Source organism: Eutrigla gurnardus (genome assembly GCF_963514095.1).
Source record: "Eutrigla gurnardus genome assembly, chromosome: 10".
NCBI lineage: Eukaryota > Metazoa > Chordata > Actinopteri > Perciformes > Triglidae > Eutrigla > Eutrigla gurnardus.
In genome coordinates this window covers 24,892,925-24,915,317 of record NC_139924.1, presented here as the reverse complement: position 1 = coordinate 24,915,317, position 22,393 = coordinate 24,892,925, and the positions used below count along the sequence as shown (strand labels likewise).

Here is a 22,393-nt window from a genome sequence, read left to right as displayed (position 1 = left end):
ACATCAGTTGCATACGCCTAAAGATAAGTGAGATTTGACCTTGGATTTGATGTGGTCAGAGTTACATGATGAATGACTTCGGAGCTGCAAAACATAATGTGAATGAGATCTTCTGGCAAAGTAGATGAATGGGTGTTTGTACACAAACGCTGGATGGAAATAAGTCTGGCTCCATGTTATGACTGGCTCCAAATGTATGAATGGAATAAGCCTGATGTGAGAATTTGTGAAACAACTGAAAGTTTCTTTACGGTTTGCAGTGCATTTTATTCCAAAGTCTTGTGTTTTGTCTCCGTTTGTGCTGGAAAAGCTTCATTAAGAGCATTAACTGGAAAAGGGGAACTTTTTTTCATGCTTTTAGTAGAAATGAGGGCATCTGTAAAGCCATTACTTTATATAATTTGTGTATTGTGCTTGTGTTACATCATATATGCCTATAAAGTTCTAAATTACATGTAATAGCTATCATTAAGTCAAATATTGTTAATTTGAGATACGTTTTCTTAAGATTGGGACAATACTGCGACTGAGCTGGGCTGTTTGAGGCTCACATTTGTCCATTTCTCATATTGCAGCTGGGACTTGAGGGAGTTTTTAGTTGCAAAGTTTATACTGCCTGGGGTTACAGGGTAGTGACTTTAGCTGGATTTAGATTTTGGAGGTCTGGGATGCCAAAAAATACTGCTTAGCCCTCTGAAGGTGCCTAAATCAATAAAACATCAGCAATCACAGGAGCCGAATTTATAAATCCTCAGGGTAGAATGATGGTTGTGCACTGCCTGCTGCTTACATATATTGAATTAAAAACATTGGTTATCTTTGGAAACTTAACTGCACATAATAACTATTACCATATGAATAATTTTTCATACATTACCATAATCTTGAGCGGAGAAAGATGTGACAGAGGCAACAATGTGTTCGCATAAGTACTTTAATCAGGCACTTTTTGCTCAAAACATTTCTCTGGACGAGCCTAGAATAGTGTGAAACATTTGGAGGATTTCTCGTCTATGGCACAATAATACGCAGTTGGACAAATATGAAACGTAAGTGGCAGGTAACACTGTTCAATACAAAAAACAAACAAACAAACAACAAGGTACCTTCTATCAAATAGGTAGTGTTCATGTATATTTGGCCATGGTCAAAATAGCTTGTAAATAATTTACCGAGCCTCAGCTTCCGAACTCTCCCTATAAAATAAATTAAACTACTGCAGATGTTAGTGTTGCTAAGATAATGTTAGCAAGGCTCTAAAACTGGGGATTAAGCAAACGACATACTTTTATAATAATTTGAAGAGAGGAATCCACATCAAGGCCACTGCAGACCTCTACGTAGTTATTAATGCAATTATACACATTATTTTACTTTGTAAAGGCTTTCAAATATGCAATTATGATCACAAATGTATTTATGGTGTAGGCATCAATGTAAAGGCATTACATTACAGGAAATATTCTCTGGTGGTATTTGAACATTCATAAAAATATATGTATTTTTTCATACTTCCGTCATCATATGTAATCCTGTTTGTATTTCTTTATAGTGAAAAGAGAGGGCGTATTCAAGAATAACATTCATTACAGTTCGTCAATAAACCTTTACAAAAAAAAAATGATGGCACTGATTTAGACCTTAAGTAAAATTTGAAAATTAAAAAAATAAATGAACTAAGGGACATTTGATGAATAGACAAAGATCTGCTTACATTCACTGGAATGATTAGGCTGCTGACAATATTACATTTACAATGTAGCTGCTCAATATTCTCCCTCACATGTATTATTGAAACGATGCTAAATGAGAGCAATAAGGCTCGTTGTGAGACATTAAAGCCAGGGCACCTGAAGGACGAGTTCATTGGGTGTCAAGTTCCTTTTTTCTTTGCAGGGAATGGAGGTGTGTTGAGGAATAAGACAACTCTTCAGCATTTCACATTCATGATTACTATTTGATGTGAGATCAAACACTGGATCAGAAGAACATCTGATCACACAATACTCTATTCTGACTGATGTTGCATTTGTTCAAGCAAGGATGTCTCTTCCTTTATAAATATTTACAATAATCTGTAACAAAATCCCAATCGATAAAGCATTGATGAAGAGCTTCTTTTAAAAACCACAAGGTTAAGAATTACAAGATAAAACCAACTTACAGTACAAACAAGTATACAGTACAAACTACAAATATAGAAATATATTCTGAGGTTTTCGCAACCTTTTTGACACTTAAATGCCATTTCTTGTCAGAAACCACATGTAAATATAAAAATATAGACAATGCTTTTGTACAAAATATTGACATCATGTATGAATCTCCATTTGAATGTGCAAATTAACACTGATCAACAGAAGAATGAGGAGTTTCTTTCACAAAAACACACAACAAGAGGCATAGTCCATCGTGGCCAGTTAGTCATGTAGTTTAGTTTTTCATCAGTAAGCACTACAACTTCATCTATCTGGACTTAATGTAACCTTGTGTTCTCTTGAGAATAACATGGACGCATTAAAGGTTGCAGCCCCTGTGGTCATACAGTAGAACAAGTCTGGGACAGCAAGACTCAGTTTTAATTCACCCTTAAGAGGAAAATTTGTCTTTAGAATTTAAATCCTCAGCTCTGCCTCCTCGATGTGTTCTAAATGGTGCTCAGTTGTGCTGATCATTGATGCAGACGGGCCCTGTGAGACACTGAAGGGTGTGACTGCAGGAGAGCGTGCTGCCAGTGGCGAGAGAGAGGGAGAGAAACTTGGAGACATGGCGACTGAGGATATGGATCCCTCCGCGCTGAGGGGGGATCTTCGTAAAGAAGCCAAGTGGGGGAACGTCCTCCCTACAGCGGGCTTCGGAGGTACGGTTTTGGCCCCAGGATGGGCCACTGAGGTTATGAGAGGCGGGGGGTCAATTCTTGACTCTGCCTTCGCTTTGTGATGAAATGACCTGCGAGGATGAGGAGGAGCCGTTTCATCTTTTAAACGTGCTATTTCAGTAAATACGTTAGCTAAAGGTTGGAACTGGGGACACCAGTTTAGCAGGTAGTCCCAGTTATAGCTGCCCCTCAGCTCCTCATCACTGGCCACGATTGCTGTCAGGGAGCCATCAACAGCAGGCTTTCCATCCTCTGGGAAAGTATAATCTTTAGGGTGAGAGATGCTGAGTCCCCGTCCCACACCTACATACCCACTCCCTTCATCCCTGTAGACCGGCACCTGGCCAGCTAATAAAGTACCGTTCAGATTGCCCAGTTTCTTTCCTTTAAACCAGTCTATGGAAGGCTCACAGGACACGTCTGATAGCTGATCTGCATCCTGCTGGATTCCAGAGTCCGGACCTCGGGCAGAGATGCGCTCCTGCATGGAGGAGGAGATACTTGACACTCGAGGGTATTCATTAATCATCCTGATCTCGTCATCCTCTGCTGCCTCTGCCTCCGCAGAGCCACGGCCACTAGAGTGGGAGGGATCCAGGGATCCTCCACGAGTGTACGGACCCCCACTGCTGCCACTCTGAGTAGCCGTGTATCCTGGAAGGGCCTGATGGTAAATCATTTCACTCGCTGCTATCTTTGTTTCCTCAAACTTGTGGAGCATGGTGCCTGCCGCTGGTGTTCTTGCATGTGTCTTTTGCTCCTTCTTCCGACGTCTTAATTTCACAAAAAAGAGTGCCACGGCAACTATTATTAGTATGACTATGGTCCCAAGTGAAACTGCGATGACACTGATGAGCAGCATATTCATGTCTGAGCTGAGACCAAAAGCCGTATGGGTCACATCTACACTGACTTTGGCCACTGCCGTGCGGGACGTGATCAGAGGGCTGTGAGCAGACACGTCCAGTGTCATGAGACGCACCTCTCTTTTAGAGCGACTCGTATGTCTACTGTAGCTGTCTATCTTTAAGGAAATGACTCCTGTTGATTTGTTGACTTCAAAATAAGGGGAACTGCCCGCTAGAGAGTAGAGGACAATGCCATCCAAACCGCCGTCCTCATCTCTGGCTTGCACTTTTCCGATGCTCTGACCTTTCTTTGCTCCCTCGGGCACTTCGCATGAGAACTCTGAGGAGGTGAAAACGGGATCGTATTCATCCTCCCCTGTAACATAAACCTGCACTGTTACAGTAGCAGAATAGTTGCCAGCATCCATGGCAACAGCAGCAAAATGGAAGAAGTTTACCTTCTCAAAGTCAAAAGTAGAGCGAGTTCGTACTTCTCCTGAAGTCTGGTTCACGAGGAAGGCCTCTCTTGCCTCTTTAGAGTTGTCTAACATGTAGTACCTCAACTGTCCAAAAGCCCCTCTGTCGTGGTCGATTGCATGCAGCATGGTGACTAAGGCATTCTGGGGTTGGTTTTCCCTGATGCTAACAGTTATTGTTTTGAGGGGAAAGAAGGGCTTGTTATTGTTGATTTCCATCACCTCAATAGTGACTGGGGCCAAAGCATAGTGCCCTTGACCGTCAGTAGCCTGGACAACAATCATATGGGACCGCTGTCTCTCGCTATCCAGAGGTCTCTGCAGCCTCAAGGCTCCGGTCCACTGGTCCACCTGGAAAAGGTCCGTCTCATCCCCGGAGCTTATGGAGTACTGCACCTCTCCGTTGGGAGCAGAGTCTGGATCTGTGGCGGACAGATGCAAGATCTCTGTCCCTGCTGCTGCAGCCTCGCTCAGCACCACACTGTACTCGGCTCGACTGAAAGCCGGAGGGTTGTCATTGGCATCTGTGACACTGATGAGAATGGGCACGCTGGAGCTACGCTGAGGGATTCCTCGATCTGATACCACGACAGTCAGGTTATAACTTGGCACTGCCTCAAAGTCAAGCTCCTCCACCAGGATCAGGCTTCCGACGGTCTGGAAGCCGTGCCCCTCCAAGAAGCGCACACTGCTCTCGATCTGGAAGGTGTTACCCGAGTTGCCACTGGCAATGGCAAAATCAAAACCACAGTTGTCACGGGACAGATCTCCATCCACAGCTTCTAAGGTCAGAACAGTTGATCCAGGAAGGCCATCTTCACACACGGTGGCCCTGTACTCTGACTGGTGGAAGATGGGGGCGTTGTCATTGATATCGGAAACTTGTACCTGGACAGTGGCAATGGATGAAAGGGATGGAGTGCCCTGGTCCCGCACCTCAATCACCACCAGGATGGAGGGGTTCTTAAAATCAAACTCGGTCTTTTGGTTGACAAACAGAGTACCTGCAAGATTAACAAAAACGTCATCATTTCATGATCAAAGTTCACTAATAAATAAATTCATAACAATGACTGTTGCACATGCTGTTGAATGGGACTATATTGGAGGCAGAGGAAGAGCATTTGGAAATAGGAGACAGAATAGCTTAAGGCAAAAACAGACCTCTTTTAGAATGCACTTATTTTAAATGCTCAAGATCTCAAGCAAAACATCTGAGGCAAATAACATGACATTTGGCTTTCAATAACATTTAATGAACAAAATGATTAAATATTTTGCAATGCCTGTTGCAAATATGTCCAAACCCCAAATGTGAATCCAAGAAGAGCCTTAGGGGGAAAAGTTTTTATGAAGGGTAATTAAGTGTAGCTCTGGTTCACAAACAGTTCTACACAACCTTGAATGTGCACACAGTAACCTTACCGTTGCTTGGGTCAATGTAGAAGACGCCCCTAGTTGATGACATCACTTTGTAGGTAATCTTCCCGTTCTCCCCAGAGTCACGGTCAGTGGCTGTTACTGTGATGACTGCACTGCCTGCTGGGAGGTGCTCTGATACCGTTACCTACAATACAGACATAAGTATATACCCATTACACACACTTCAACAATTTAAGCAGCTAAGAGAAAGACATGTGTGGAAGGTAGCAGCACCTGATACAAGTCTTGGGTAAAGGTGGGGGCATTATCGTTCACATCATCCACCAGCACAGTGAGGTTGGCCTCGCTTTGATGCTTAGAGTCGGATGAGCGGACGGTCAGAGTGTACCACGTCCTTTTCTCGTAGTCCAGAAGGCCAGTCAGAGACACCCCTCCTCCGTAACGATGAATCCCAAACATGCCTTGGCTGTTTGCATCCAGGTGTAGTGTGTAAGAGAGGGCTGGCCCTGAGTCCACATCATTTCCTGTTACTTGGGTGATGACTGTGCCGATCAGGGTATCTGTATGATAATAAGGTGGGGCGTCAGGAGAAGAACATATTTAGATTATTATTCCACGTAGAAAAAAAATATTTTTAGAAATATCCTGTTCTAGAGAGCCTTAATCTAATAGACAAGGAATTAACTTGGCAATAACCTGTTTTGTAATAGGGTCAGACTGTTCTCACTGAGCCCCACTGAGTGAGCTGCCAGGGAGTGTGATGTGAGGCTTCATGATAAGATCACTGAACTTCACCGTGAAGCTGACTTACCCTCCGGCACCCGGATCTCCCGATGCAGAGGAATCATTGGACTGTTGTCGTTGAGGTCGATAATGATCACAGAGAGGGTGGCAGAGCCAGCCAGCCGCGGGGTTCCCCGGTCTGTTGCCGTAACAACAAGCCTGGTGTCACACAATGAATGAACGTTAACTTTTTTGAACCCGGTTGTGTAATGTGCTGACATTCACCCCCCAGCCAGACCAGCCTCCTTTTGTTTCTGAATGAGCATTAAAAGATTCATATATAATATTTATTACAAATGACTTATTTTTCAATATTAAAAAGTTATTGAAAATCAAAAAAATCTAATTTTAAAATATCTGCAGGGCAAACATGATTCTTTTAATATAACTTTGACAGACTCTGGTGCATGAAAATCCATTCATTTATATTTCTTCCATTCAATTTCTTTCTATAACAGAAATAGCAAAAACATTTTCTGAGCAGTCCTTTTGTTAAAAGACAACCCAATGTAACCTTAAAATAATGATAACTCTTATATATTTTACATTTTTAATGGAAATACTGTTACAGAGAGAGAAAAACTCACTTTGTTTGCGTCCAGATCTCCCTGTCCATTATGGCAGCGGTGGTGATGCTGCCGGTCAGCGGGTCGATCTTAAACAAGCCACTCATAGATGATGACCTGATAGAGTAGGTCACCTGACCATTTTGTCCCTGGTCCAGGTCATCTGCAGCAACCTGCAGAAATTACCAACCCATTTTGGAAATGAAAATCTGAAAATATTTGCAAGAGCCGTTTCAGTGTAACATGAACTAGTGAGCAATATTGGACTTGGAAGTCAAGACTTAATAAAAACGGGCTATGTGGCACAAATGATTCTATAGTATATTCAGATGGGACACTGAGAACACATGAGACTGAACGGAGTAATGTATCTACACTGCTGAAACTATCCAGATTTCTGAAGCATGAGTTATTCTTTTCCAAAAACTTCACACTTTAAAACCAGCCAACAATAATAAATGAGTGGGGGTCCGGCTACTGCACCTGAATTATGGGGAAATCATAGCCCTGTGCCTCCCTAATGTAGGCTACATAGTTCTGGAGCTGGAAGCGTGGCAAGTTGTCATTGACGTCCTGCAGGATTAAGTTGACAGCCATGTAGGAGCTGGAGGATGCCGTCTCAGCTTTCACCACAAGGCGGAGTTTCGGGGTCTCCTCAAAGTCTAGTTCTTCGGATTTCTGGACCCATATTTCACCTAGATAATCACAAAAATAACAATGCGTCAGATTTGTAAATGTATTGTTTTAAAGATAATGGTGCCGTCTGTACACTTACCCGTAATGGAGTTTATTCCAAAAGACTGCACTCTGTTTCCACTGAAAATACTGTAGCTGATACCAGACTGAGAGCCATCGGGGTACTGGGCCTGAGTCTGTGTTACTACTGTGCCTAGAAGTTTAGAAAAACACACTTGGTTGAAACAACATGGCGTCATTTATACTATACATTCAAGTAAGAATACTTCTAAAATCCAAACCTTTTGCAGCGTTCTCATGTAGACTGACATCTCGAGCCGTGCGAGAGAAGCGAATCCCCCTGTAGCTCTGTTCCCTGATATAAATGATAACCACCCCCAAGGAAGATTGGGCCGGGTTGCCCTGATCCATGGCCTGAACTATCAAAGTTCTCTGGCTTTGAGTCAGAGTTTGCAGCTTCTCCGTGGCCTGGATGTCTCCCGTCAGTGAGTTGATGGCAAAACCCCTCACAGGGTTGGCGAAACGATAAAACACAGAGCCGTTGGCCCCAAAGTCCTTGTCCTCCGCCCTCATGGTGGCCAGCACTCGGCGGCTGGACACGCCGCTGGTGGAGATGTTCACGATAAGTGGATCCTGAATGAAGTAGGGTGCGTTGTCGTTCACGTCCTGAATGTAGACGGTCACCTGAGCCGTGGAGTTACGTGGGTATGCGGGGGAGGAGTCAGTGGCACACACATCAAAGGTGTACGAGGCGGTTCTCTCTCTGTCTAGGGGCGCTGCTGTGATGATGCGGCCTGTGTTCTGGTCTATGATGAACATGCTCTGGGAGCCACGGCTCAGAAAGTACACCACCTGGCTGTTGGGGCCTTGGTCCAGATCAACGGCTTTCACCTCCAGGACCAGGGAGCCAATGGGAACATCTTCGGAAACGTCTGCAGTGTAGCTGCTACTCTGAAACTGGGGGCTGTGATCGTTGATGTCCAGAACGGTCACCTCCACGGTAGCAGTGCTGCTGAGGGGAGGGTGGCCCCTGTCCTGAGCCGTGACTGTTAGTGTGTAGCCGGCCCTCTTCTCCCGATCCAGAGGCCTCGAGGTGGACAGCACACCGGACTGTCTATCCAAGTGGAAGACTCCCAATGGATCTCCAGCTGCAAGAAGAGCAAAACGTTCTAAAAATGCAAAATCATTGGGATTTATGCAGTTAGAGACTTAATGGTAAACAAAATGCCAAATCACCTGCAATTCTGTAGTTGACTTCCCCACTATCGCCTGCATCCTGGTCAGTGGCTCTCAGGGTAAACAGAGGCAATGCCTCCAGGTTTTCAGGCACCTCTATGCTGTAGTAGAGACGCCCAAAGAATGGGGCGTTGTCATTCTCATCAAGCACTCTGATCTTCACTGTGGCTTTGGCATAGTTGGGTGGAAGGCCTTCATCTTTTGCATAAACTTTCAATACATAAAGAAAACACCCATCATTATTGTTGTTCACCAAGTAACAATTAATAGTATGTATCTCAAATCTGTGACGGTGTAGAACAGTCAGAGGGAAGTACCTGTCACGGTGTAGTACTCCTGGAGCTCCCTGTCGAGTGACTTAGTGGTTGTTATTACACCGGTCACTGGGTTGATGCTGAAACCCTCCTCTGAGATACCACCATATGCCACCTGCCCATTGGTTCCTACAGAGAGCCACACAGTAATGTTGCTTTAATTTAAACATGGAGTTTAAACAAACAAACAAAGCTACAAAATGTCACCAAAGTTTAGAAAGTTGATACTTACGACCTGTAATTGTGTGACAAAAAAAAAGAGGATTTTATCTTGTTAATAGCTTGTTGTTTGCATGTCATTAGTTTTGCTGTCTAAGCGCTTGGCAGTGACGGCCCTCCCTCAGGTGTCTGGATGCCAGAGAGTTTGCTAACAGAGAGCAGTCTGGCAACCTCACCTGTTTACTTCACTAATTGCGTTTGGAGAGAAAGTTTATAATCCTTCTGTTTTATGTGCTTCTGACTAAGTCCGAGGGAATGCACCCTTTCTGTACTCCCACCCCCTCCCTCCTGAGTCCTCAATTAAAAACAAATGTTAATGCCTGTAATGTGAACACATACCAACTCAGCGCTTGAACGCTGAGAAGAATCTTCTTGATCTTGATTGCTGAAGCAGCACGATTTGATACCAATTTTAAAAAAAATACACACATAACATACAGCAGTGTGCACTTACACAGACAACCATTCACATTCACACGGGTAATTCAGTCATCAATGAACATATCCCCCACCCTGGTTGTCTTTGGACAGTGGGAGGAAGCTGGAGAGCCTGGAGAGAACCCACCCTAACACATCCACACTCCACACAGAAGGAACCCGAACCCGGGCCCCTCATGCTGTGAGCCACACCACCGTGCAGCCCGCATACAGCACCATTTAGGTAATTTACAGTTGCATATACACATATACAGTTCAAAGACATCGGACATCTGCATGTCTTATTTAAAACCAAGCTGAGTTTAGCTGAACGTCTTTCAGACATCTAGCTTACATATCTAACTATATAACATATAATCAGCATGATGCCATTTCATCATGTAAGGACACGTTTTACATCAAAATATATGTTGAAACAATGGTTACATGTAGCTTTGTTGTCTAAAATATAAACCATCCAGTTTCAACCTACTATTATTGTAACCTGCAAATGACCACGTCAGTAGGGTTACACACCACAGCTGCAGTCACTAACGATGTCGGTGCACGTCGAAGGTCTCACCTTGGTCCAGATCAGAGGCGGACACTGTCAACACACTAGTTCCTGGAGGCTGGTTCTCAGAGATCTGGGCTTCGTACTGGCTCTCCTCAAACCAGGGCACCTCGTCGTTAACATCAATCACGTGGACACACAGCAGCTGGCTGGACGAGTGCTGGGGTATCCCATGATCCTCAGCGGTTATTGTGAGGTTAAAGACGTCCTGCTCCTCGCGGTCCAGAGGTTTGAAAATAGACAGAGATCCTGTAGAGAGATGAATCAGGGTGAAATGTGAGGAGCGATTTCCTGTATGTGTGTGTGTGTATGTCTGTGTGTGGGTTTGCTTTATTATAGCCTGTTTCACAGACGCAGTCACACACGACAACTACGGTACCAAAGAATGCTATCAACGGCAATAAAACATACCACTTTCCATGGTTTTGTGTAGTCATGTGATTTAAAAAGCAAGTGTGAAAACGTTGCCGTGTGAGGGCCAAATCAGAGCTAATCTCCTCCACACACACACAGCTTTGCCTACCTGAGTGCTACCACCACCACCGCTCTAACAGCCCAACAGTCTGGCCACAGTTTACGAGATTTTCCATTGGAGAATGCCGCAGCCATCAAGAAAGAAGCAGTAAACACACGCTCTAGACACGCAACAGCCAGGCCTGCCGTGCTCTGTAGATATTAGGGGCACCCTTGCCTTTTCATTATCCTGCCCTTAGAGCGTAGCGCTTGTATTGATTCAGGTTGAATTTCATGCTGCAACTGTTAAAAAAAAAAAGAGGGCCAGGGCTGTTTTGGTTTTATCTTTTTTGTTCATGCTTTTGCTTTGGAACTAGCTAGGACTGAGATAACTTGCCCCTAAGCCTTTAATCTGATAGGAGTTACAGGCTGGAATATTTTCACCAAATTTGACTCCTCTGTGATCCTGCCTTATATCTAGTCACTGATAACACATGGGCAGAAAAAAAACGACAGTGGGAAACAGGGGAAGGTTTTCATGTTTGGATGTTTTCAATTCCGACATCTTAACCCTATGTGAGGTTTGTGGCACCAACACTTGGGGGGTGAGGGTTAGCTGAGGTTGCTGAGACAACAAACACATTTTTCTTGTCTTATATGCAGAAGTCATTTATCAACATGTGATGTGTTAATCCATGAACGGTGTTGTCTTTTGGAAAGAAGCAATTAACCATATCACCAGTGGATTCTCCCTGCGCTCTAAACGTGACATTCATAACCTCCCTTCTGACAATGAGTGATGAGAATGTGTCTCCTTCTGTGACCTTATGTATTCCTAATAATAGTTCTCTCTATTGTGGTTAACTGTGAGCAGAAGAAGTGAAAACAGACAATGTGCAATGATGATACCAGGTCTCCGGTCACTGACCCCAAAACGGGAGCAAACCAGGTGCTCAGAGGATTAAATCTGACAGTCCTCTAACAAATAACCAGTGTGCATGAAAACACTTCAAGATGAGCACACATACTGGGCTGAAGCAGGAGTGGCATGCATGACAGATGCTGAATGTTTCCATCCTCGGGCTGCTCTAAGGGACATCCCAGTTGGCGACTGAAAAGGGGGGGTGGAGCCGACGTTGACTCGTGTCTCAAACACCACAACAAAGTCCACAGGACCAAATAGCCCAAGGTCAACACCGACTAAGTGACAGAGTCTCATGGGAGTACACAAACACATATGTGCATACCTACACACGCATGCGCGCGCACACACACACGTGCATACACATAAACACGTGTAACTGATCCCTTCTCTAATGGTTCCCAGAAGCCTGAGCAGGAGGTTCTTTGGTCTTTCATGGGAAGAGATCCACAATAACAGATGATGGGTTGTATGTGTGTGTGTGTGTGTGTGTGAATTTAATATTTGGCAGGGCGATCTGTCTGTCTGGCCTCCAAATGAAAGAAATAAGTCATGAAAGGTGAAGCAAGAATTGTGTGGCATTAAGATTTACGCTGAGTATTAGAAGTGTTAGTGTAGGGGGGATGGGGGGGTAGGTGAGTACACACTGAAAGTCCATGATTTGAAAAGCTTTCCTGGTACCTTGCAAACTAAGTCTGCTGTTGATGTTGGTGCTAACAAGTATATTTATACTGTATATGTACAAGAAATAGGGAAAGACATTGCAGAAGTCTAAATTAAACTTTACTTGGAACTTATTTCTTTAATAATCATAATTTGGTTCCCAAAGTTTTTTTCCACATTCCACTTATAATTGATTGTACAAATCGCCCAAATTATGTTCAATAACAATCAAACTATTGGATTCTACAGGTTACTGCATTGTGCACTGGGCTGGACTTACCAGTGTTAGGGTTGAGGCTGAATGCTCCTCCAGTGTTGCCTGACTGGATGCTGTAGGTCACCCTGCCATTCTCCCCCTGGTCTGCATCTCTGGCCATGACATACAGCGCCACAAAGCCCACCGGCTGGTCCTCCATCACACTGACAGCTGTTGGCGAGCTGAACACTGGTGAATTGTCGTTCTCATCAGTTACATACACTCTTGCCGTGACAGAACCGCAGCGCCTCTGGCTGGCATCGTGGGCAGAGTCCGTTGCCTTAACAACCAGTATCAGGTTGGAGGTGACCTCATGGTCCAGTTCCTGGCCCAAGGAGAGAACGCCAGTGGCAGGGTCGATGGTTAGCAGGGTAGGGGTGTTTGGCCACTGGTGGAGGATGGAGTACTTCAGCTCGCTGTTGGGACCGCTGCCATCCTTATCTGTGGCCTGGAAAGTATAGACCGAAGAGCCGGGCTCCATGTTCTCAGAGATGACAATGATGATGGGGTCCTCGGGGAACTGTGGGGCGTGGTCATTGCTGTCTTCTATGTCGATGTCCAGGTGGACCAGGGTGCTGCTTGGAGGAGCCCGAGAGAGGTCATCCACCTCAATCTGCAGGGTGTAGCGCGCGTCTCGTTCATAGTCAAGAGGACCAGCCAGGTACACGTCTCCGGTCAGACGGTCCACGACAAAGGTCCCATCTCGGTCTGTACCCCCCACCACCGTGTAGGTCACCTCTCCTTCCTCCGGGGTTTCCCTGTCATGAATGCGGACTGAGCCAATAACAGATCCAGGCTTGGCCTCCTCCACAGAGTTGAAGGATATGGAGAATGGATCGGTCTTAGCAGTAGGGCTGTAAGTCCCGAGGACCTGCATTGAAGAAGAACACTGTATGAGCATTTGATGACAGAGAAAAACCACAGTGTAGCTAACGCTTCATTTCGACGCCTGATGGCATCTCAAATTTACAAATTTCAATACCAAGCAATATTTGATGGATTATGGGCAAACCAAAAACATATTTTGTCCACTCCACTAACTTGTAATGTATGTGTCCACTGGGAACCCATTCCAAGGGGTTTTTATAGACTTGAAAGACACGCCTGCTAACCTTAATCACACTTAAACTGATACTCATGTTTCTGCCAAGAGAAATAAAAGATGAAAAACGTGACGGAATCAGAGGGAGAAATGGTGAAGGGGTTTGAACTTAGCACTGGGACATATCCCTGTACTACGTCTAGCTTTACACTTCTTCTGATGAGCAATTCAAGTGTCTTCAAAGGCTGCAACATTATTACTTTTCTCCTTCGCGTGAAAACAGCACCATAAGTAACACAAATGACACGTTGTTTTGATAAAACACAAGCAGCTGTAAAAAAAAAAGGGGGGGAAGAGAAGGGAGAGGTTGGGCTGATCACATTTTCAGCAGCATTACTGACTGTTTTTCAAGCTGAAGGGATGATCTAGATACTCAGCATTGCATCCTACAGAACGGTTCCCACAGTGAGTAGGCACGCAAAACAATATGCCGGGATTGTGAAATCGTACATGACAAGCTGTAAATTGGTTCCACATTAGATGGAAAAAAGATTTATCCAGAAATAAATTGGTATAGTCCTAGTCCTATCATCAATAGATTTAGAAAATCAGTCTAAGAGTTGATTAAAGGAAATTACAGAAATGCGTCAGCAGGAAAGAATAACACTGCACTGTTTAATCCAATTAACTAATTATTATGACTTTATTTTTTTTTGTTTTTGGAAAGGAGGAAAAACTGAACAGGCTCTTAATGGTGCTGTTTATATGGCAACTCTATTTTCCTGGAACCTATAATTTCATGTTCCTTCCAGGCTTCTTCCATTGTGTTCGTTTTCTGTTCTTTATTAAATATTAACTGAATAACTTCAATGCTCTGCTTCATTTTACGTGAGTGTATGTGAGTGTATATAGCCCCGCTGCTCATTGCAAAAAGGGGGCTACTGTATTAAAAAAGTGTTGAAGTCATTGAGTATGACCTTGATCAGAGCAGCCTACAGCTGGCCCTCATCACTAGCCAGCTGGGAGTATTTGATTCAGACCCACTTTTCCATTTCAGATAGAAATTTCCCTTTTGAAAAGTCACAGGGGAAGAAAAGGGAGGGGATGGGAGGGAAGCTTGTCAGAAGTGAGGTTGATATGTCTGCAGCTAGTCTGAGGGGCCCAGAGACATGGATCCTCTCAGACCCGTCTATTCTTTGATATTAAATAGGTGAATAGTGAGGGTGTTTATGCTGGCTGGGGTCCAACGAAAGTCTGACCTGAATGGTGAGGGAGCAGAAGGTGCTGCGAGGGGGCAGTCCTCTGTCAGTAGCTGTCACCGTCAGAGTGTACTCGGCCCGCTCCGAGTGGCTCAGAGGGGATGATGAACGCAACTCCCCAGTGTTTGGGTTCAAAGAGAAACGCTCAGCTCTGGGACCTAAGAGGCAAAGAGAGTCCAGACTTTAACTGGAGACGATGCATGTGGGGGAGCAACATACACAAACACATTCAGCTGTAGAGTTTGTAGCATTAAATCAAAGCTTTTTCTTTAGACACAAATTACTGATGTTACTGGTGTTACACACAATACACCAATAATTATCAACCAATATATTATTTGATCTATTTAGTACTTTTCTAAACACAGATACTAAGTGCTTTACACTGATGTAAAGTAGAATACACTACAATAGTGATGGTGAAAAAGACTGGAAAATGAATAAATAAACTCTTGCTCTACTATCAGGACAACTCACTGACAAGTATTTGCTTAAAACACAACATGTACTACTCTTTCAATATTTCTTTTGCAAATATAGATACTCCTTTGACTTCCTGCGGGGACAGTACCTGACAAAGAGTAGAATACAGTCCCATTCTCTCCTTCATCAGGGTCTTTGGCTTGCAGTGTGCCCAGTAAAACCCCAGACGACTGACCTTCTGTCACCTGTGGTTAAACAACAAATGGATGTCACCAAAAGCATGAAAGAACTGTCATTTCCTGCATGCCTGTGTCCGTCTTAAGGCATCACCTGTATGACGAGATGTTTGCCTGACTGGCTGTGGGTGAAAGCAGGCTCATTGTCGTTGTCATCCAGGACAGTGATGAAGGCTGTGCCGGTGGCGCTACGAGGGGGCGAACCTCCGTCTTGAACCACCACCACCAGCTTGTAACTCGACTGCTGCTCTCTGTCCAGAGTAGTCCTTGTGCTGATTTCACCTGGGGACAGAAGGGGATGGATGAAGGGATTTCATGCCGAGGCAATAGTCCAGTGCACTGGAATAATGATAAGAGACTTAAGAGCCAGCAGGCTTTGATCAATGACACACAAGTAGTAGACATGCACAGTGTGCAGAAATATTTGTACAAATAGAGGAACTTTGGAAGACTGACAGATGCTGAAGAGAGTCCTAACTCAGCCAGAATATAATCACAAATGAGACTCGGAGTCTCCACCCACAGACTTAATGACTCCACAGGCCAATTAGAGCACAGCATGCTCAGCGCTACTGTCATCATCATCTGACTAATTTATGACAGTGTGGAAGAGGCAACTGTAGTCTCATCTTTTACAGATGACTCAACATTGATTGAATTTTTGCACGAATGAAAGTTTTTGTATGCTTGATAGCTTTGTTTCGTTATTTTATTTCGGCTCAACCTCAATCTACAGAAAGACATATAACAGATGTAATAAAACTAAGCATTAAGTGCTCTTTTTTGCACTATTTTTGCACCTGAGAAAACACCATTCTAACACTCCAAGAGACCAGCAGTGAATGCTGCTCTGATCATTTTAATCATCATTACATCACATTTCCAATTAACCTGTGTGGGAGTTTATCTGGAAGTGACGATCCGGGTGCAGGAAGCGGTAGCTGAGGCGTCCGTTGGGACCACTGTCTCGGTCTGAGGCCGTCACTCGACCGAAGCCTGTTCCTGCAGGCATGTTTTCTCTCACAGCCATGAAGACCCTCTCCTGTGTGAGTCGAGGAGAGTTGTCATTCTCATCGGTCACCGATATCCGCACTGTGGCACTACCCGTCTTCTTCAACTGCCCGTGACCTTGGCTGGCCAGCACCGTTAGCAGATACATGTCCTTGACCTCTCTGTCTAAGGCATTCTTCACAAACAGCCAGCCACTGTCTGCAGCGATGCCAAACCCTGCAGCATCTCCATCTGGACGCAGATGATACGCCAGAGGACTGAAGTAACCCGTGCCAGAGGTTTCTCTGTTCAGAGCCCTGACCTGCAGGAAGCGTGTGTTTATCGGAGTACCTTCTTTGAGCTCCACGCGGTACGTGAGGGTATCGAACACAGGCCCCTGGTCATTCTCTGCCTGGACATGGACCACAAGCACGAAGGTGGTGCTAAGCTGGGGTACACCACTATCCTTGGCAATCACTTGGAGGTCGTAACGGGGAACACTCTCATAGTTGAGGCTCCCTACCAATCGGATCTCTCCACTGCTGCGCTCTATGCTGAAGGTCCTCTGGATTCCACTTGGAGAAGAAAGGTCAAAGGTGAGTTGTCCATTGACTCCGGAGTCTCTGTCCTCGGCTTGGACCCGATACACCACGGTGCCCATTTCTGTATGCTCTGGGAGCAGCAGGGACTCCGAGGTCGAGGGCAGAAAAACGGGCGGGTTATCATTGATGTCTGCGATGGTAATGTGGACACGGGTCTGGCCGAATGCAGGGGGGTTGCCACTCCGGGCCTGCACCTCCAAATCAAGAGCTGACTGGGCTTCATGATCCAGGGGCAGACTGGTCCTTAAGGCCCCGGTGTCAGGATCCACTGTAAAATAGCCTGCGGGGTCCCCAGAGCTGATGATGTAGGAGATATCTCTAGAAGTGCCTGAGAAAGATGACAAAAACCAGACACACGTCACCACGGCCCAGGAGGCTGCGCTAAAAGCACTGAGGTAACAGTATACTCCAAAGATGTAATTTTTCAATTTTCATGACTGTAATAGAGCCCTAAAAAGTCAGAAAATGAATATATAAACAAAGATGTGAAATGGAATTCTGGATTGATGTTATTTCAGAGTTAAGTGTGTATAGTGGCCCAGCGCCTATTTGTACAAGTGGTGCAGGGAGCAGAAAAGAAACTCCTATAAGCATGATCTAGTGTGACTGATAAATGGATAGTTAACTGTTCAATATTGGACATGGGACTTAAATTTGGGCGTTTGTGAGCAAGTAAGAGAATGGGTTACAAAGAAGAAGAAGAACGGGCATGTGTGTGTCATCCCCACCTGTCTTAATGCTGGCCTGGACGTTGCCTACGACTGTCCCCCGCAACACGTCCTCTGATACGGTAAAGTAGTACTGAGTCTGTTCAAACACAGGTGGCGCCACCAGCCCCGCCACCACACTGATGTTGACCCTGGCATTGACCAGGGCAACCAGACCACCACCATCCTGAGCAGATATTACCATGGGAATGACTGAGTTGGCCTTCCCGTAGACGGACCGAGATAGTGAGATCACACCTACAAAAACACAACATTGTAAAGCATCGTTCAGCTTCTTAAATAACTCAAATCTTGAAAATTAAGTATGCAGGAAGGAACTGGGAAATGGCTTGTGCCAACCTGTGTCTTTGTTGAGAGTAAAGTATGGGGAGGCCCCTCCAGGAACGGTTTTGTATGTAATTCTGCCGTTTTCGCCCGAGTCTAGGTCATAGGCAGTCACTCTTACAACAGACGTCCCAGGGGCGCTCTGCGTGCTCAAACTCACAGCATAGCTGACTGGGTAGAAGGCGGGTCTGTTATCATTAATGTCGACCAGATCTACCTTCACATAGGCTACTGAGCTCAGTCCACCCTGCAGAGGAAACAAAAAGCCCCTTTGTTATACCTTCACATACATTAAATCATGAACAGAAAAAACACACCTGAAAGCAGGATTTAGGCCACATTAATGGTGCACGGCGACCACATTAACGGTGAAAGTCACTCAAAAGTAAAAACCGGCAGTAAACCCTGTTAAAGTTTCGATGTATTGCAGCAGCCTCTAAAATATGGTCCCATCAGGTTTGCGCAGGGATACAGATTGATAGTTTCCCTTGGGAGAGAGCAATATGTCATGACCCGTGGAGGGTTGCAACTGAACAATCTGTTTCATAGGCTTTTCATTTGCAGAAAATACAGTGCAGGCTTTTCATTTCAACCAGGTGGCAAAAAACGAGGGAGGCGGCAGTCCAACTTGTTAAAATATTACTGCTTTGACAGTTGGGGCATTTCTCCATCTGATTGCTTTAACATGGCCGCAGTAATTTTCTTTCATTTTAAACCTTTTATTTGTTAAGCATTATTTGGCATAAAGTGGACAGGATATATTCTTATGAGTAAGCCTGCCATGGAGAGCCATTCAAGATTTCGTTTTTTAACTTGGCTGCTCAAATCAAAGTTGCGCTGCACACTTGGCCATGTCTTTGCTCTCCTTTCTGTATGAAAAGCACGGCTGCTGTGTTTATAGGATTACTCTGTGGCTCAACAGATTGATATTAAGCATGATTTCAAAATGCGGTGCTCACCCCATCCACTGCTGTAACAGTAAATTCGAAGCTGGCCCGCCCTTGATCTCTGTCTAGTGCAGCACTAGTGCAGATCTGGCCAGTCTCCTTGCCAATGGTGAACTGGGTGGGAACGGCGCTGTTAATGCCAGAGCCAAGGGAGTAGGTAACGGAGCCAAAGGAGCCGCCGTCTACATCTGTCGCAGTCACCTACAGAGAAGAAAGCATGCTATTGGTTAAATCTTCCAACATTGTACATTAAAAATTAAAATGTATTAAGTTGGATAGGAAATATCCTTCTGGATAAACTCAGCAGTTTCCAAAACTCATTAATAATACTACTCTAAAGCCACAGCAGATCCAATCTAAATGATATTAGAGGGATGGACGAGTGATGGCAATCCCCAAACTGAAACAAGAGCACCATACCAGGTGCCTTTTGAAAGCATCTTTGGACCTGGTCTTTGTTGTTTATCTGAGCCTGAACATGATCAGACCCTTTGGCAGAAAGGGGCTCTGAGGGAATGAAAGAGGGTGGTGGGAAGGAGGATGACTTCTACAGGCTCTGGGAGGCCTGCCAGCAGGGAAGATTGCCTGCTTCAGGAGTGGCGTCTGTCTGCAAAGGACAGTATCAGGGATGGTTTAGGAACAATGGGATACCACACAGTATGCTTCAGTGCAGCGCATTAGACCATAGTGTAATGTCCCACTTGCAGTCTGGTTTTAATAATGCCGCACAACTACAGAGGGCTGGACCCGCTGGAGCTATAAAAGCAGCTCATAAGTCATCAGCCGGGGAGCAGACTCAATTACTACAGGATCTCCCAAGACAGCGCAAGGCAAATAGACCAATCAGATCGGGCCCCTAGGTACCAGCAGTATAATTGTTTGCAAGTGTTGGCTCTGGATCGGAGTTTGCAAGAGATTACATTAGGGTTCAACCTCACAAGTTGATTAGAATTCTCCTTCCTTCCATCTTTTATAAATGGATCTTTTTAGGAAAACACTAATTGGATAAAAAAAAGAAGCACGGTTCACGGTCTGGTGCTCCAAAACTCAGCAGCAGGGAGCCTCCTCTGCGTGAGGCGGAGTAGTCATCAGGAACCTTGCCAAGGAAAATATGGCAAGCCATGCTTATCATCAAAAGGTCACGTTTTTTAAAAGATGCCATTGGTACGAGTGTGAATAGATGGAAATCATTCATTCATGGCGAAGAAGGTTTGGCCCCTGCATCGCTTTCCTGAGCAGATGGCAGACGGGGGACTGAGCAGAGAGCATGCCCCACACTCCTGACTGGAAACTCTAACAGAGAGAGAGTAGTGTGTAGGAGTGAGGGAGTTGTAAAGCTAGCAGAGATGCAAGCCAAAGAGAAGGATAATAAACCACATGAGGAAAGGGGAAACCAAGAGCAATACAAGAAAGTTACTCCACTTTTAACGTGCAGAGGTTGCAGCTTACTGGAATTTTTTTTTTTATCATTTTGCAGGAGGATAGGTTATTTATAACAACCCCACAGCTTTGTACACTTGTTTTCTTTCACAGTTGTGTGATGAGTGGAGGAAAACCTGGAGGAAAGGTTGAAGGAGAATTCCAGCAATACCTGGGTCTTACAAAAAAAATGTAAAATATGCTACAAACATTTCCAAACAGACCTTGTGACCCATGTGGCAGGCAGTGAATGTACGAGCTATTTGAGTGGACTCCATGTTGCTTTCCATTTGAGCCACAACCATCCATAAAAGTTTTTTTTACAACATACACCCACATACAGTTCATAAAGAAAGCCCACATTTATATTTATGATACAAAAACTCGAAAAATGAAAGAAAAAATGATGAAAAAAAGAGAAAGTTCTTTTGGTGGGCTGGGAGTTGGAGCTCTTTTGAACTCTATGAATCTATAATGATACAGTAAAACTTACTGTCTGTATAACTTAACACACACTTCACATTTAATCAAGGGTTTCCAGTAAGTTGAAAAAGTTTAACATTGACCAAAGTACAGTGGTAGCTGCAGAGATGCTGAGCCGTTCTGTTGAGAACAAATTAGGATAAGACATGGGGATTGGGTGATGTGTAGGCCATGAAATTAATTTAAATGAGGATGATCCGGAGATTTAATATTTACACTCCTATCAGTGCTCCAGTACTGCACAAAGCGTTGGGGATATTTGGAGCCATATGTGGTTTGAAAACCTGAGAACAATATGTTCCATGAGTTAAGTGTATGGCTTTTTGGGGGGAATGTACCGTAAGATAATAAACCACACAATCACATTTGCATAAATCCTAACCACTGTAAGTAGATCGCCTGAAGCAATCAGTCTATTTTAGAATCTGCAGAGACTGCGATTTCAATTCTACTCTCATGTCTGAGTTAATAGCAGCATATCAGTGTCATCTTGCTGGAACACAGACATTTCTGTCCAGGAAATTATCATTTGTCAGCCACACATATGAAATGACATATGAGGCCATATGCAAATGAAAAATGAGTAGGACAATTAGCCAAACCCCAAACCATGAACCCTGAGAGACGAGGATAACCTAACAAAATGTGGCCTCTGGCATCAAATACGCAGATAAATCAATAACACAGCACTATAAATCTCAATAGATGAAACTTGAATGAAGACTGACACTTGGGCTGTTACATACGCAGCAATGTCACAGCAAGAAGGCATTCATCATTCATCTCAACACATTGGCAACATGTTGTTTCCCTTTGAAATGTCCTTAATTTTATCTTAAATACTCGTGATTATGATTGTTACTCCTTTCCATGGACATACTGTACATTTTGAGGAAAAGGAGACATTTATAACCAAGACAGTTATTTCAGATGTGCCAGTCATGAATAGGAATTCTCCGCCCTGCAGGGGGAGAAAAATACCACTCACCACTTTGTCGAATCCATCTTGACATGGATACGAGGGGCCTCTCTTTCTGTTTCCCACTGACTTTTTACTCCTTCTCTTGCAATGTATAGGTATTACGCAAAGTCTCTATTTCTATTGGATTAAAAGTTCAAAAGCCGGAGTAATCTTAGATCATCAGCAGCAGCCAGCAGTATTCTCCCTACACTCCGTGTGTGTGAGTGAGGCATGATGGGAGCAGTGTTATCAGCAGGGGAAAGGCAACGTTTGGCCGAGTCCTTAATAAAACAAG

The 22,393-nt window shown here is 44.4% G+C and overlaps 1 protein-coding gene across 1 annotated transcript in view; it reads right to left on the bottom strand.

Moving 5' to 3' along the window:
- Positions 1-925: 925 nt before the first annotated feature.
- LOC311020276 (protocadherin-16-like) overlaps positions 926-22,393 on the bottom strand; it is a 71,542-nt gene continuing 50,074 nt past the window's right edge. Inside the window, exons 3-21 of the mRNA XM_084020237.1 lie at positions 19,248-19,436; positions 18,304-18,535; positions 17,965-18,201; positions 16,536-17,564; positions 15,739-15,926; positions 15,557-15,653; positions 14,986-15,143; positions 12,709-13,555; positions 10,400-10,639; positions 9,184-9,309; positions 8,867-9,076; positions 7,912-8,778; positions 7,710-7,823; positions 7,418-7,629; positions 6,956-7,107; positions 6,397-6,527; positions 5,859-6,145; positions 5,628-5,769; positions 926-5,206 (exon numbers count right to left, since the gene is read on the bottom strand). Coding sequence (XP_083876363.1) covers positions 2,616-5,206; positions 5,628-5,769; positions 5,859-6,145; positions 6,397-6,527; positions 6,956-7,107; positions 7,418-7,629; positions 7,710-7,823; positions 7,912-8,778; positions 8,867-9,076; positions 9,184-9,309; positions 10,400-10,639; positions 12,709-13,555; positions 14,986-15,143; positions 15,557-15,653; positions 15,739-15,926; positions 16,536-17,564; positions 17,965-18,201; positions 18,304-18,535; positions 19,248-19,436 — 8,049 coding nt within the window. The 3' untranslated portion in view covers positions 926-2,615. The remainder of the gene's footprint in view (positions 5,207-5,627; positions 5,770-5,858; positions 6,146-6,396; positions 6,528-6,955; positions 7,108-7,417; positions 7,630-7,709; positions 7,824-7,911; positions 8,779-8,866; positions 9,077-9,183; positions 9,310-10,399; positions 10,640-12,708; positions 13,556-14,985; positions 15,144-15,556; positions 15,654-15,738; positions 15,927-16,535; positions 17,565-17,964; positions 18,202-18,303; positions 18,536-19,247; positions 19,437-22,393) is intronic.